Source organism: Astatotilapia calliptera, chromosome 1 (assembly GCF_964374335.1).
Source record: "Astatotilapia calliptera chromosome 1, fAstCal68.1, whole genome shotgun sequence".
In the NCBI taxonomy this organism is placed as follows: Eukaryota; Metazoa; Chordata; class Actinopteri; order Cichliformes; family Cichlidae; genus Astatotilapia; species Astatotilapia calliptera.
Window position 1 is genome coordinate 15,000,457 of NC_137422.1, and position 16,846 is coordinate 15,017,302.

At 43.0% G+C, this 16,846-nt stretch overlaps 2 protein-coding genes across 6 annotated transcripts in view; both read left to right on the forward strand.

Moving 5' to 3' along the window:
* Positions 1-331: 331 nt before the first annotated feature.
* itgb6 (integrin, beta 6) lies at positions 332-13,169 on the forward strand. Of its 3 annotated transcripts, XM_026164729.2 has the most exons (16): positions 332-464; positions 2,431-2,500; positions 2,822-2,904; positions 3,083-3,281; positions 3,381-3,627; positions 3,760-3,925; positions 4,026-4,187; positions 4,325-4,420; positions 4,673-4,762; positions 5,961-6,095; positions 7,693-8,107; positions 8,195-8,417; positions 8,894-8,988; positions 10,899-11,015; positions 11,098-11,264; positions 12,627-13,169. In XM_026164729.2, exons 2-16 carry the CDS (start codon positions 2,446-2,448, stop codon positions 12,723-12,725), a joined length of 2,349 nt encoding a protein of 782 aa, XP_026020514.2. In that variant the 5' UTR covers positions 332-464; positions 2,431-2,445; the 3' UTR covers positions 12,726-13,169. The 3 variants fall into 3 exon arrangements, with proteins under 3 accessions (XP_026020514.2, XP_026020505.2, XP_026020523.2); XM_026164720.2 differs by lacking the exon at positions 332-464 and having other exon boundaries at positions 2,318-2,500; XM_026164738.2 differs by lacking the exon at positions 332-464 and having other exon boundaries at positions 2,318-2,500; positions 2,825-2,904.
* Positions 13,170-14,243: 1,074 nt separating this feature from the next.
* The window catches only part of pla2r1 (phospholipase A2 receptor 1), a 31,820-nt gene continuing 29,217 nt past the window's right edge, over positions 14,244-16,846 (forward strand). For 2 of the 3 annotated variants that reach the window (XM_026164690.2, XM_026164707.2), the window contains exons 1-3: positions 14,244-14,537; positions 15,642-16,022; positions 16,107-16,580. In XM_026164690.2, the coding sequence (XP_026020475.2) occupies positions 14,390-14,537; positions 15,642-16,022; positions 16,107-16,580 (1,003 nt within the window). In that variant the 5' untranslated portion in view covers positions 14,244-14,389. The remainder of the gene's footprint in view (positions 14,538-15,641; positions 16,023-16,106; positions 16,581-16,846) is intronic. The other variant, XM_026164697.2, reaches the window with a different exon arrangement.

Consider the following 16,846-nt stretch of genomic DNA (forward strand, 5'->3'; position numbering starts at 1 on the left):
CACTAGCACATCAGTCAGATCGACTCTTAATAAAGAAGCTGGATCTGGAGGTCTCACAGCCAGCAGTTGTTACCGTCACTCATTGTCGTTGCGGCCTCCCCCTACACATACACACAGATACACTCACACACACACACACACATGCAAGCTAGAGCTTGTACAAACACCCACACACGACCCCAGAATGCATACATGCACACATACTTACAAACTTCCAGACACACACACTCACACGAGCGCGCACACACACATGAGCCAAGGAGCATGGGCAGCAGGGTCATCCTAGCGCCATGCTTCATAAAGGGCGCCGTTACAATAGGTTTACTGTTACTCTGCCAATTGCTGGGATACAATAGGACTGAATGTGCTGGGCTGATGCTTCTCCACTTCTCTCCATTTTTCACTTGATGTCAAGGAAGAAAGACTGAGACGGGACAGCATGTTATCAGAGGACAGCCTTGAAGGTGAGTCGGCTCACTGCAGCATTACACTTGCGTATAATGCTGAGAGAAGAGAGATAGGGGAACAAGATCTCTGAATTTGTAAATATTGATTGGCCTGATACTCATTGAGAATGCTACTTTGTGGTTTAAAGAGTCCCACTGGGTTTAAAAAGCCTGAATATCTCTGAAATGCTAGTGAAGGGCTACAGGTTTTAAAGTCATTTTGAGACATGAGACAGCGAGGTGAGGTGCAGAGGCAGTGATGCTGCAGTACACCTCTCACACAGGACAAACAGCAGGACATGACAGGCTACAAAAGTGGTGTTGGACTGCATCATGTTGAGGAATTCAGAGGAGAGGAGTGAAGTGTGAGACAAGGGAAGAATTAAGCTGAAGGAGGCATGAATTAAATGGCAGAGGCTACTGGAAAATATGGATCACAACACAAAGAACTTGGGAGAAGAGAGCCAATGAAAGACAAAAGGAGAAGAGGCATTAAGGGGTGAGAGGGTTTGCTGTAAGAGGAGTGGAGGTGGGGTTTAACTCGGGGTGGCAGATGGGTCTCACAGATTCAGAAGGGGTGTGGTGCTGAATTGTGAGATTCCTCTAACTTAGGACATGCGGGGATATCTGCACTGCAGCTGTCAATAGTTCAACACCTACTCAGCCACACCCCTCCTCCCCTTCTATTACACACACACACACACACACTGATCATATTTCATATCTTGCGATAGGCCTGGTTTTCATCGTGAGTTAATCGTCAAGCTGGAAAATTCTTGTGAGACAGTGACACTGACTCATGTTCTCTGAGTCGCTGTGTTAAATATTAACATAACTTCTGTTATAGAGCCCACAGAATAGAGTTTTGAAGGATTTATTTGCTCATGGCGTGCCCTGTCTGCACTTTATTATTCCTCTCCACACACAATTTCAGCGATCCCATTTGGCTGTAGCTTAATTCTAGCCTATTACACTGTAGCAGCATTGTAATGAGGGTATAAACAATCTCATATTTCAAATCCAGAGTGACAAGGTGCGCCGCCAGGGCCTCACAGAGAACAACAACATTTTTAAAAGCACAGAGACTTCAAGGGGATGGCCTAACAGAGAGAAAGAGAGTACATTCAAAAGCAACACTAGTTTGCTATCATTAGCTCATAACAAAATGGCATAGCTTAATATGAAGTATTAAGCCACATTTAATGCTTCATTAGAACAGAATGTTGTACTTTTACTTCAGTTTCAAATTTACAAGCAATCTAGCCTTAACAAGAAAGTCACTCACACTTACATAACACAAACACGACTATTTTTTAAAGGCCATTCATACTACAGAAACACTGTAGCTGATGCAAGGTGGAGCTAATTTTACCTACTTTATATACATATATATTTTTTTTTAAAGTAGAAAAGACATTCAATTACACATTTGTCACGCCTGAATCTGTGATGTCCTGTAAGATTTTACCTCCTGATATTAAAGGGGAAGTACGCATTTAGCTTGAAATAATAAGCTAATTATTTCTAGGAGAAAAATAGGCCTTTTTAATATTTTTATTTACCTATTAATTTATTTGCAATGCCGTTTATTTTTGGCTTCACGTTACTTTTAACTAAGAATTCCTATTTCCTATCTTATTCCTTACTAATACACAGACACAGACGGTGGGAACAAACCTGATTCATTAACGAACAGCTAAATAAGAAGGGGAGACATCAGCTAGCGGTTTGCTTGCGGTTTGTTTTCTCCTCGCGCCCGCCTCGCGTTCTCACCTGGACGGAAGTTGACTTAAAAAGGCAGGGCAGGTAGAGGCAGCCCCTCACCTCCTCCTCCTCCTCTATCCAGGTGGTGGAAAGCAAACTCCTCTCTTATTGTAGCCTACGTTTGGCTGAAGAGAGGAGCCATGACGCTGGATAGGCTTCTCTCCTGTTAACGCGCTATGAAATAACCTGAAACATTCACCTTGTGTTTCTTATCAACCAGTAACCTCACGGACTCATGGGGCTTCTACTGCTGAGCCTGATTCTCCGGTACTGGATCAACGCCGTGGAGGGTAAGCTGAAGTCCTGGCTTTCTTTTTAAAAGCTCATTTGCAAAGTAGTAGTCACTCAAGAGCAAGTCAACAATGCTGTCTTGGCACTGAAGAGTGGTTGGGATGTTTTATTGTGAGAAGGTATTAAAATTTGAAACCAAGAATTATGTTACATTTACTACACTGGACTACACATTTACTACTACTAAGGATTAGAATAAACACACAGATTAAAATAATCATATCAATAAGTAAATAAAAATGACACCATAAATGCAGACTTTTTCTAGTGTTGGACTCTGGTCTGTGCTGACAACCCTTACCTGTTTATCTGCTGTGCAGCAGGTTTGTGTTCAGCCGGCAGTGCTGTGACTTGTGACGACTGTCTGCAACTCAGCCCCCAGTGCGCCTGGTGCACACAGGAGGTGAGCAGCTATACGAGAAGACAGTCACATTTAAAGTGAAGTGATTTTTTGCAAAATATCTTCTCGTGTTTGATTTACATGATGACGCTGATGACAAAGTAATAATCTTTATGGCCTGCTGTAAAACAGCCTGCAAACTGAGGTTGCTACTTGTCACATGTTCCCCTTTGTTTGTCAGAATTTCACAGACTGGTTTTCAGTCACACAAAGATGTGACACACTGGATGTCTTACTGGAAAAGGGATGTGCCAGGGACCTGCTGCAGTTCCCTGTTTCCAAACACCAGATCCTCCAGGATCAGCCACTTGGGAAGAAGATGGGCAGCACTAATAGCACACAGATATTCCCTCAAAAAATGTCCCTCAAGCTCCGACCTGGTATGCAGTCGGACATCTTCTGAAGTGACGATTTGTCTTCTGAAGCAGTTTTTTGAGTTCAGAGAGATAAAACGTGGCCTGATTTTGTTTCTCGCACAGGCAGTGAGGTGACCTTCCAGGTGAAGGTTCAACACAAAGAGGACTATCCTGTGGACATGTACTACCTGATGGACCTGTCAGCATCCATGATCGACGATCTGAAGATGATCAAAGACTTGGGCTCTACTTTATCAAAAGAAATGGCGAAGCTCACGAGTAAATTTCGAATGGGCTTTGGCTCTTTTGTGGAGAAACCCTTGTTGCCCTTCATCAAGATCACAGAAGAAGAACTGGCCAACCCGTGCAGGTTTACATTAAAATAAAAATCTAAACATGAGTAGAAGTTTGTTTCTTTTTGTTTTTTTAAAATGCTCTGATCTTGTAAATCTGACACTCTTACTCTTCTAACGCTCGCTTTTAATGTCTTGTTACATTACAGCCGTATAGACAACACCTGCTTACCGACGTTTGGCTACAAGCACGTCTTGTCTCTGACGAGCAACACCAGCAAGTTCAACGAGATAATCGCCGTGCAGCATATATCTGCAAACATTGACGACACGGAGTGTGGTTTCGACGCCATCATGCAAGCAGCCGTTTGTGGGGTAACATTTCCCATTTCAAGGTTCCAAAGATGCCGGCCGTTCGTTTGTGACGCCACCTCGCCAACTGTTTTTTTCAGAGCAGCTGTGTGTCTCCTGCTAGGACAAGATCGGCTGGAGGAACGACTCCATGCGTTTGCTGGTGTTTGTCAGCGATGGCAACTCACACTTCGGGATGGACAGCAGGCTGGCCGGTATTGTGATTCCCAATGACGGGCAGTGTCACCTGGATGCCAACAATGAATACTCAAAGTCCACAGTGCATGTAAAACCTGATTTTATCATTTGATTCATCTAGGATTATTATTTTTCATTATTATTTGGCTTTCTCCTCTAACACTGTGGTAACTCATGGTAAATAATCACCTGAAACCTCTTAGAAATGTAACCTTTTTTTTTCAGGAATATCCAACTCTTGGTCAGCTGATTGATAAGCTGGTGGACAACAACATCTTGCTGATATTTGCAGTGACAGAAGACCAGAAAGACAACTACATGGTAACAGCTCCCTAGTTTTTTTTCCCTGTTAGAAGAGATCAAACTAGAGAGCTGAATAACACAAGTGTTTGTGAGGTTAGCATATTTATCTTCTGAGTTGCATTCAACTTGTTACAACTGGCCCCGTTTCTCTTCCACACTCCTTTTCGTACTGTTCTTTTAGGGAAGATGTGTGGTGATGAGCTTCCCGTATTTGTAACAGTGACATTACTGTTTATCTGTTTTTTTTGTTTTGTTTTCTGTGTCTCTTAGAACTATGCAGAGCTCATACCTGGTGCCACTGTTGGAGTCGTGGCGAAAGACTCGCGGAACATCCTGGAACTGATTGTAACAGCATACAAAGTAAATAAAAGGGCCTGATAATCAGGATGTGCTGGCAGAGTGGATGTGTGGCTTTGTGTGTGTGTGTGTGTGTGTGTGTGTGTGTGTGTGTGTGTGTGTGTGTGTGTGTGTAAAAGTCATAAGACAATTTTTTTTTAAAATCAAGTAATATTTAATGGTGCAGGCACGAAAATGTATCTATAGCAAACTGGTATGTTACTATTTTTATTTTCTCCACCCCTTTGTTATTATTTCTTTTCCTTCTTTTATTCTTTCTTCTATCACATTTTCCCCTCTACCTCCCAACACTCTGCATCAGCATGTTGGCCAGCATGTTTCTGCTTGTCCCAACCGTTTCATCTCCTCGCCCCCTCCAAATCTGATTTGCTCTAAACTTCCCCTCCCTCTCCCGCACACTGCCTCTTTTTTCCTCACTCTTGGTCGTTTTCGTTCTGCCCATCTCATCCACCGTGCGTCGTTTTGTAAATCCCCCTTGGCGGCGATGACTGGTAGTTGTGCAGTCCTCTAATTACTTCATCGGTTGCGTCATTTAAACCCACATTTAGTCTCTGCCGCACTAGCAGAGTCCCTGTCATCACAGTGATTGTAGATGTGGTGCTTAACTGGAACGCAGTGCAAACAGGGGACTATTTAGTGATACTGCACAGGTGATGAGTACTTGCACTCACCTGTAATTCTGATGAGTAACAGCGAAGTCTCTTTAGATGCGTTTTATCTACTTAATCCATCCTCAGCTGGGTGTATCCCATAAGTGCTCCGGTTTTCTTCTTCCTTACCAACACTAAAGCCAGGAAGCACACAATATGCCCTCTGTTAGCAGTCAGACGGGCCGTTACAGAGTTCATTAGTCAGTCAAGCACACTATTTTCTCAAGCTGAGGTTAGCTGTCACACTTTCTTCAGGTGCTTTATACAGTGCAGCGCACCTGGGATGCTGACTCACCCCCCCAAAAAAGAATTAGACATGAGGTGTCAGGTCAGGTCAATGCAGGGTGAAAAGTATAATTCATCTGACAGCGCTGGAAATCCCACTTCATCTTGACTGAACAAAAGGAAAATCTGATTTGATTTTAGTTAACTTAGTTTTGCTTTTTTTTTTTTTTTTTTTGCTTTTTTTGAAGGAGAAACCTGATCAGTACCGAGGTGTGCTGCCCATTGTGTTCTCATATGGCTCACAATACACATAATCTGTTTTCCAGGAACTTCGCTCAGAGATTGAACTAGAGGTCCTTGGAGCCACGAAGGAGCTGCACATGTCTTTCACAACCGTTTGCCCTAATGGAACTATCCTCCCTGATCTAAAACGCTGCTCCAACATCAAACCAGGAGAGACGGTGAGTTGCTGTTGTTACAAATTGCTTCATTTTTTAAAATTTTTTGAAGTGCCTTTCATTAAACTATCTCATCAGACAAGAACAGTTATTAACAATTCTAGTGAAACACCAAACATAACATAAAAAATGTAGATATTTAAGATTAAATGTGAACAAAAGTTAAAAGCTTAAAGGAAACTAAACAAAGGCATTAATTCTCACAAGGCATCAGGAGGGCATCATCCCTGGGTCCTGAAGGTAGGAGGGCCCTCTCCTCTAAAGTATACTGGAAGCTCATAATCATGGTGTTATGATGAAGTGGACATACTATAGGAGTTCCACTATGCCCATGGTTCTGTCTTGTGAATCAAAGCCTAGCTTTTATGCAGTGTACATTTTTCCTCACGAACTGAAACAAGGCTAAATCTGTTTTGAGTTTGTGGGAGCTTAGCTGAAGAAAATAGTGTTAGCGTTCATTCCCATGACATCTGACCCCGGATGTTGTCCATGGTGCTGATCAAAACGCTGGAATTATACTAAGAGTATCGATTATTATTGTATGCTATTTTTTGCACTTGGAGCGTGTGTCAGAGAGAGAATGGGATGCTGTGTTTGTTCTGTTGTTGTTACGCCTGTGAAACTAAATAATGGAAGGGACAAAAGACTATTCTAACACACAGACAGTCCTAACAGCTCAAGAGTGTTAGGTCTTTCTGTGTTCGGTCTTTCACTACAACAGTAAAAGCTTAATTTTAGTGTATGCAGAGAACTTTGCAAGACCTGCAGTGGTTTATAAACTTGTAAAAGTATGTAAAAAAAAAATCTATACACAGACTGACAGGTGAAAAATAACACAACGTGCACTCTGCCTCGTCAACATTCATGCCTTAGTTGTACCTGAAGAATTGTTTGGATTGGGTCAGATAGGAATGTGTTGTGTAAATCTGGAAATTTTTAAGTTGTTTTTTGTCAGAGACTAATGTTGATTAGAGGGAGACCTGGTGAATTTGAGGCTTTAGCACTTGTAACTGATAGATCAGACAATATTTCTGAGAGAGAAAAAAAATCAACCAGTTTGTCTGTCAAAACACAAATGCATAAAACACGCTAGGACAGGATAAGAACTTAGATTAGATAAGACTTCATCAATCCCTCGGGTGGCTTCCTCCGGGGGCATGTGCAGAGGAGGGATGGTGGATATATTGGACAAAGTTAAAGATGGAGGAACATAGGAAGATGACAGAAGATTCATGGATGTAGTGAAGGAGGACATGCAGAAGGTTGGTGTAACAGAGGGCGATGCTACAGATACGTGAAATGGAGATAGGTGATCTGCTGTGGCGACCCCTAAAGGAAGCAGCTGAAAGAAGAAGAAGAACGGAGGAACTAGTTTACTTACTTTCACCAACATCAGGGCTTAATGATCTTGTTTAGCTGGTTCAAATCCGAAGTTTTTCCTCTCTCTCTTAGCTGTGCTGTCTAAAACAGATGAAAAAGCCCCCAATTATCAATGGCGTTGCTGTGGGGATTAATAGCGCTGACTTTTCGCAGGCAGAATATTTGCAGTCTGTTCTTAGTTTGATCTTAATTTGATGCCCTCCTTGTTTTTGCTCCTCAGGTAGTGTTCAATGTGTCTGTGGAGCTTCTGGGATGCCTGTCAGGAGTTCGGCACTTTTCCCTCAGACCTGTAGGCCTTCAGGACAGTTTGGAGATAGAAGTGCAGTCCCTTTGTTCCTGTGACTGTGAGCCTCCAAAGTCAGACAGCAGCCAGTGCACTGAAGGCCAGGGGGTTTTCCAGTGCGGCGTGTGCATATGTCAGCCGGGCTTCCTGGGAGCGCAGTGCGAATGCAATGAGGAGAGCACTTTGTTGAGCAACTGCCTCGCAAACAATCAGTCTGAAATATGCAGTGGTCAGGGGCAGTGCTACTGTGGACAGTGTGTGTGTCATGCATCCAGTTTTGGGCGCATCTACGGTCCCTACTGCGAGTGTGACAATTACTCCTGTGTTCTCTTCCGTGGGGAGCTCTGCGGAGGTGAGTAACTTCATGCGAATGCTTCTGACTTATTCATGTGTTTTTGTGGAAAGCCTTTTATTATAAATGAAGATTTCTTGTTTGTAGGCCATGGAGTGTGCGACTGCGGAGAGTGTGTTTGTGAACACGGATGGAAAGGGCAGTACTGTAACTGCAGCACCAGCATGGAGGCGTGCACATCTAAGGATGGCTCACTTTGCAGCGGCAGGGGGAAATGTGTATGTGGCCACTGTGTCTGCACTGTACCCGGAGCATCTGGGGACAAGTGTGAGAAGTGTCCAACCTGTGGAAGCTCCTGTACATCTGCAAGGTGAGAGCGCACTCATTCCATCGCTTCTTTCAGCCGAACGAGGGTGTAATGTCGAGTATTTTGTCAGCGTCACCTCGGTGATTGGTATTTCTTTACCTCAGAGATACAAGATATCGTCTCCTTGCACCGCGTGATCTGTCTGCTCTTTGGAGTTCAGGCATATCAGGTTCTGGTCCTGTTGTTCACATGTGTCTACACCTTCCATGTAACTTCAAAAGATACTAATGTCCCCAACACAGCATTGAGAGATTTCCTTTCTTCATTGTAAAGCAGCTGTCAGGGCCAGGACCATTTGATACTACTCTTACTGTGGAGGGGGGGAACCCGTGATAGAGAGTGAGAGAAGCCTTGGGAAAAAAGCTGATAAGTGACCACAACTGTGATTTCTCCTTTCGCCCCATGTCAGTGATTGAAGCCTCAAGAAATGCTTGCTGCATCATCTTAACCTTTCGTTTTCCTGCTCATTTCAACACTAGGACCTGTGTAGAGTGCCATCTTCAAGATCAGGATGATGCTGAGTCATGTGATCAAAGGTGCAGCGCTACTACAATTTCCATCAATACAACAGGAGGTAAAGGATTCCCTAACTTACCTGTTGTTACTTTACTTTCATTCAGCTTCTTAGTCTAACTCACTGAACTCTAACCGTAACCTAAACTAAACTTACTTACCTAATGGGGTAAATCACTAAATCACCACCTACAAACCTTCCCATTTGTCTCTAGTAATGTCGCTCTACAAGGTGCAATCGATACATTTTCTAACTCTGGCTATAAAAGTCATAAAACCATATCTGCTTTAAGTTCGGCCCTTCCTTATTCAATGTTATCTTGTTGGAAAGCCCCGCAAAGGTTTTCAAGACTACTGTTATTTTTAGATCACTCCTCCACTGAGTCAAAAATGATGACCAAACAGTTTGACTTGCATTTCAGACAAAAGGACAAAGTCACAGTGAGACTAATCTGGCAAGTTGAGCAGGTGGTGTGGCTAAAAAACCCAGTCCTGCCTTTTCAGGGTGTTACATCAGAAAGAGCTAGCTGGTATTTAGGCCTTCCAGGTATTCCTGGTTCAGTAACACAAAACAATTATTCTCTCCCCCAAAGAGAAGGAGGATGTAAGCAGCCTAGTGTCCACAGTTTTCAAGATATCATTTTCAAATATTTTTTTGTGATTGTAGATGCCAGTAACAGCTTGAACTGATTTCATTTTGTTGAAAATCGGGTCAAGGTCACTCAAAATGTGAAAATCAGTAAAAACTATCACCCACAATTTTTTATGGATCATCTTCAAACTTCACAACAATATACTAGGCCTTGGGGGATATGAGTACCTAGGTTGACTAAGCATTTGACCTTGACCTTCATTTGTTTGAGTCCTGTGACACCTTTAAATCCACAGGTCTCTCTGGCCTGATAGTACAATACACTGCAAGCGACGGTATGAAAACTGTGTGAATCCACAGCTAGAAGGACAGCCTGTTGACTGTTGAGAGAAATTGCTTTTTCACTTCTGTTTGGTTACTTTTTGCAATTCATGTTCACAAACTCGCTGTGGGGTAAACGGCAATTTGACACCTAAATCTGCATATCAGACTCTCTTGTATGATGTTCACAAGGAAGAATTTGCAAAACAGGACCTGCTTGCAACTGTCAACGAATGTTTCAAGTCTATGCATGTTAACAATCCTTAGTTACTGGTATTGATTTAAATCAATCAAATAAAGCTGGTTTTTAACTGCCACCAAGAGATACTGGATCTCATGCAGGTTTTAAGTCTATGCAGGTTAACGCCCCTTAGTGGGTAAATAGTAATTAATGAAAGAAAACCTTCAAAACATATATGACATATTTTGAAGAATGGCCAGGAGCAAAATATTTAAAATAGCTTTTTTTAAATGTGCTAAAATGTAGCAACTCCTTAAAACCAAGCAAAATATATTAAAATCAAATAACATCAAGTTTTTGCCTCCCTGTCCTGCAAGGGTTCTTATTCATGGTGGTGCTATCAACACAGAGGCCTGCTAAGTTTCAGCCAGGGTCGCTGCTTTGGAGGAATGCTGACCTCCATTGACTCGGGTGTCTCTGTGAAGTCTGCACCCCCCCTCTCTAACACAACGCCATCCATGTCCTTTTGGGCAGTGTGGAACAATGGGGAACATATTATTTACCTTGTTGTACAGGCAAAGCTATTATGGTGCCTGTGAATAGCCAAAGAACCTGGTCTTCCTTTGTAGAGGAGTTGATTTTAAAGCCGCTGTACTTGTGCAAGCTGAGAGGCATATCTGATTATCACAGAAGATTTTCAAGCTTCAGATGTGAAACACAATGGTTCGGTCCACACACACCAGATTCTAGTCTTAGATAATGAAGTCACACTGACAGCACAACAGAGCAGAGTATATCATCTGACATTCTCAGCACAATGTCAAAGGGAAGATGATAGCCTTACCTTATGGATATGTATGTTCACATTTCCTCACAGATTATGACAAGAGTCCTTCTATGTCGTGCACGTTTATGATGAAGAATGAGTGCTGGGCGTCATTTAAAGTGGTGGAAGGTGAGACGGACACCACTGCCTATGATCTGCAGATGTACGGTAAGCTTGACACCAACGTAGACGACTAAAGTGAAAGATACTCCCGGTGCAAGTCTCATCTCGCTCTCATGTCCTGTCTCAGGATGTCCAGAGCCACCCAACATCCCCATGATTCTTCTCGGGGTCTCCCTTTCTGTCGTCTGTATCGGCCTGATCCTGCTGGGTGTGTGGAAGGTGTTGGTGTCAGTCCATGACCAAAAGGAGGTGGCCAAGTTTGAGGCTGAGAGGGCAAAGGCAAACTGGCAGTCGGTAAGACCGTGGATGACTTCGCTTTTATTCTTTCTAATATCTTTTTGTTGGGCTCAGATGAATAATTAAAAAGCAAAATAATGTATTAGACATTCATTAGATATTCAAAAGGGTGGACAAAGTCTGATGGCGAGGTGTCTCTCATAACTAAACTGTTCCCACTAATATTCACTGACATACATCCCGTGACTCGGTAGCTTGTAGAAACACCTTTGGCAGCAACAAATAGAGAAAAAAATTCTGTGTGACTTTATCAGTCTCTAAGATTGTTGCGGTGGAATTTTTGCCCACTGTTTTTTACAACTGTGCTTCAGGTCATTGGGGCTTGTAGGTATTCATTAATGCACAGTCACCTTTTCCACTCTCTATGTGTTTATACACGTCTCTGGGTTTAATCATTAGTTATTATTAATCTCCGGCTCTCTTCCACAGCATGTCTTTTGTCTTATCTTCCTCCCTTCACCCCAACCGGTCGCGGCAGGTTGGGGCCGCCCCTCCCTGAGCCTGGTTCTGCTGGAGGTTTCTTCCTGCTAAAAGGGAGTTTATCCTTTCCATTGTCGCCTTGCTCATAGGGTATCGTGTGATTGTTGGGGTTTTCTGTGTTGTATTGTAGGGTCTACTTTACAATATAAAGCACCTTGAGGTGACTGGTGTTGTGATTTCGCACTATATAAATAAAATAGAATAGAATAGAATTGAAAAGTTACTGTAACAGCATTTCAGGCAGGTCGAGGTCTGGACTTTGGTTTCAGCCATTCTGTTGTAGATTTACTGATCTACTTGGGCCATCTCTCTGAAACTTTAGCTGTCAGAGAGATGGCATCACATCTGACTCTAGAACACTTTGGTATACAGAAGAGTTCATGGTGGACCCAATGACTGCAAGGTGCCCCGGTCCTGCGACTGCAAACCGAGACCAAATCATCACCCCTCCACCACATTGTTTGACAGTTGGTATGAGGTGTTTGTGCTGATATTCTGTGTTGTTGTTTTTTCCAAATGTGGTGCCGTGCATTACAGCCAAACATCTGCACTTTGGTCTCATCTGTCCACAGGACATTGTTCCAGAAATCGTGTGGTTTGTTCACATGCAACTTTGCAAACCTAAACTGTGCTGCCGTGTTCTTTTTAGAGAGAAAAAGAGGCTTCTACTGCAACCCTTCCATACTTGTTCAGTCTTTTTTTAAACTGTGCTATCATTAACTTTAACATTAAACAAGCTCACTGAGATTTCTGATTTGGGCCAAATGAGCTTCAGGCAGTTTGGAAGGTTTACAGGACTAGTGTGTTGTTGGTTTTGGTCTTTCTGTGGCATCTGTAAAAATCTAAACGTCATTGTGTTCTTTCTTTGTTTTCTTTCAGGGGACCAACCCTCTGTTCAGGAGCTCAACATCTACATACAGAAATGTAACTTATAAAAATGCACAGAAAGAAAAGACTATCACAATGAATCACTACTGATGACGAACTGGATGCGTCTGAGTGCACTTAAGTGTGTGACTTTGTGTGTGTATGAGACAGAGAATAGTTTTTGTACGAATCCCTGTGTTAATTCAGAGATGTCCTAGCACAGTAGACAACACTGTGAACAGACAAACACTGCGAGATGAATTTGCTGCTGTAGAAGTGCACTGTACTGTCAAACACTGGACATTTCTATTGCATGGCCCTACGTGTACTGCAACTTGCAACTTGGTAAAGGAGAAGTCTACACTACAAGTGATCTACTACTGAATGAAAATGTATAAATATACAGGTGTAAGAGATGTTTTTTTGGTAATAATGTGTCGATTGTTTTACTGTAAAACAAGGCTGAGCCTTTAATTTTAATAACTGTTTTTCTGAGTTTTTTTTTTAATGGTATGTGGCACATAATTAAAGTTGGATTTGGCATTTTTGAAATGACTCCTCTGCAATTTGGGTTTTAATTGCAGGTAACAACACAGTTCTCACAAAGAGTGAGCAGACTGATTTGATTTACCTGCAAGAAACAAAATTTAAAATTTATTTTGCTTACAGTGGGATCACACAGTGCTCAGGGTTTCCATTTTTTAACAAGGCAACTTGCCCTGGATACTAAGGCCCTTTATTCAATGTGTGTCAGTTTGATTACTTGTTTGCAAATCTGACTGAAATTGCAATAAGCTAGGGTGCTTTATTTATCCCCACAGATGGGAAATTCCTTTCACACACAACCTTTAACTTAGTATAAAGGAGCAGGTTTCATAGGGATGAGGGAATGGGGAACGGGGCTGGAACAGAGGAGGATTCAGCGCAAATAAGATATACGTGAATCCCAACATAAATGACTCTATATCCTAAAATTGCCAGAGGAATCCTATCATAAAAATAACACTAATCCAATACATCCAGAGAGTGGCACAAAAAAAATAATACCATAAACTTCACATAGAGAGTTGTTAAAACTTTTGAGAGATCCTTGCCATACAAGGTGCAGTATAAGACATATTTTAGCGCAAGTGCTGTTGTTTTTAGCTATTCCAAAGTTGTGTACCTTTACAGGTCACACCAAAACCTGTATGCTTAATTTTGTTTTTTGTTTTTTTACGTGTTATATGTGTTGGAGGCATTACACATTGTGACAAGCATACAAAGTCTTTTGTTAACTCTAAATATACATAACAGAGGCAATATGAAAGATAGATTTTCTTAGCATAGCCTAACTCCAGAGTACTTGTTGATATCTGAGTGCCTGTCCCAGACATGACACAGCTGTAGGCTACAGTTTGCTGTGTGTAGTTTACCTGAGAGCAGTCTGTTCACAGTCATGTACTTTACACAGCTTACAGACAAACTGTCTGTCTGCCCTCTGTCTGTTTTTTTCTTCGGTCAAGTCTAAATACAGACTTGTGGCTCTGCCCCAGCGAAAACAGTCCTGAGCGGCAGGAATGCAGCTTTCAGGCCGGACAGCAGCGGCTCCTCCGTCAGACGTGACGTCGCTGTTTCCCCGCTGAAAAACCAGACTCGACGGAGGAAGTTTTTGTACGAGGGGAGGAAAGAAAGAAAGAAGAAGGGAAAAAAAGAAACCCCCCAAACACCCCCTGCGCCTCTGATCTTCGGAATGTGCGGACATTGGCTCTCCAACGCTGCATCCCGCTGTCGAAATGTTCATCCAGTTGTACCGCTGCGTGGACTCCGCGCCTGTTCTGGCGATTATTTGCGTGACTGTGTTGTTGGCGAAAGGCTGTGTGTGTGTCACTGAAGACGAGGACGATGAAGTCCTGGAGAAAAAACAGCTCGTGGAGTTTTACAGTAAGTTACCAGCTGGTCCCTTAGTAGAAGTTTAATTGCCTACATGATGGGACGCATAACGCATGTAGTAGTTCCCTTTTTTCATATTTCATGAAGATGTTGTTTAACATCAGGGAATTGTGCATGGAGGGGGTGATCTAAAGACTCACCTAAACTCTCCTCAGGTCTGAATAGAGGTCTGTGGACCACAGTTTGAACCCCACAGCTGCACCAGGCTCACATTTCTTGCTGTTTTTTTTCTCAATTCTCCCCCGTGTTTGTGTGTGTGTGTGTGTGTGTGTGTGCATGTGAGCATGCAGTCTGTTTATTATGAGCACAATAGGCCAGTGAGTCATTCGAGTGATAAGCAGTTGGGTTATTCTGGGAAAATGTCAAACATTCACCTTTGCATGTGTGAGACTGCTGATTTTCTCCATCTTTCGCCATCTTACATCCCCGCGTTTTAGAGAGCTTTGCATCATATTGGCATATCCAGCTTCTTAAAGGTGAAGATCTGGGCATGTTTAAACGACGAGTTAGTCAAAAATATCTGCAACTCACTGAACTGTAAGGAAAGTTATGAGCAGCAACCACAGTTTGTTTACTTTTGTTCAGATCAGCCCATGTTCTCGTCCAGAATGCAATCAAATACAGTGTGCACATTAAAAACGCAGAGGAAGAATATCTGGACACTGAAAATGCCCTTTTGGTGATGGATGTGCACACCAGCATCTTTTTTTTTAAACCAATTGAGCCATGTAAATTCTCACCGAACAATTTTAGTTATTTGTTTTAGATCCGGTAACATATAATGCTGATTTTCTTTGTCTGTACAAACTAGCAAGATGCAGGAAGAGATGATTCATTCACACTCTTTTCATCTCCGCTGCTTGGAATCATCCTCTCTCTTTGTTTGAGTATCCAGTTACAAAAGACCATGATTTGTTTCTAAACACAAGGCCTTCCTCGAGCTTGAATATTGCTCCGTCAGATATGGAAATGCGGAAAAGCATGTCTTTGTACTTTACTTTTTGATCTCTGAAGCTGAATGCATTCCCTGTTGTTTACGGCACACGTTCACATGAATTGCCCCACATTGCCCCGTTTTCAATCACTTCCTACCAGAGAAAGGTCTGTTTATCCTGGAGAGTGAGCCGCTGAAGCAGTGCATCTCAGCAAATCGCTCGAAACTAGTGCTGGAGGACTGCGAGCGTCCGACGCGCCGCATGCTGTGGAAGTGGGTCTCCCAGCATCGTCTCTTCAATCTGGGCACCAGCGCGTGCCTGGGCCTCAACATTTCCGACTCGACGCAGCCCCTCGGGATGTTCGAGTGCGATGTGTCCCTCCCCGTGCTGTGGTGGCGCTGCAGCGGAAACACGCTGTATGGAGCGTCCCAGTGGAGGGTGACTGTGGTTCGAGGTTTAGTGGCGGTAAAGAAAAACATTTACCATCAGTGGAAGAGGTACAACACTCCCAGAGAGGGTCCCTGCTCATATCCATATGAAGGTAAACAACCCAAAACTTCCTGTGTGCCTTGTCTGCACAAGATATTTCTGACATCAAGTGAAACTTGGCATGTTTTGTTTACAGATATCCACACTTTGTTGGGGAATGCACATGGAATGCCTTGTGCCTTTCCTTTTAAATACAACAACCAATGGTACTCTGAGTGTACTACTGAGGGGCGTGAGGACCACCTTCTGTGGTGCTCAGCCACCTCTCGCTACGATAAAGGCGAAAGATGGGGTTTCTGTCCAGTGCAAGGTAAACCAGACACACAGACGCACCAGTGCAAGAAAGGAAGACAAGTCATCACAGGCCGTTGTTGCTGCGTGCTCATGTTATCTTCGTCACTTTACCTTTGTGCTTATCAGTTTTCATTTGTCTGTTTTTTCATAGTTTCCGGTTGTGAGCACTTCTGGGAGTCAAACCAGGAGTTGCGCGCATGTTACCAGTTCAACCTGTACACTATCCAAACCTGGAGTCAGGCGCTGTCTACCTGCCAGGCCCAAGGTGGAAATTTGCTCAGCATCACCAGCCTGGCAGAGCACAAGTATATCAGAGGTACCGCACATGTTAAAAAAGACACTAAAACTGTTTTTATCTAGGATGAGTGCCACCCAGCGTGGTCTTCTGCTGCTGTAGTGTTGTGCATTCAGAGATGCTCTTCTGCATACCTTTGTTGCAGTTACCTGCGTTACTCTTGCCTTCCTATGAGCTCAAAGCAGTCTTATCATTCTCTGCTGACCTGTGGAATCACAAAGGCATTTTCATCCATACATTCTCGTTAAACTACCTTTCTTCCCCATTCTAATTATCCTCGTGAGCAT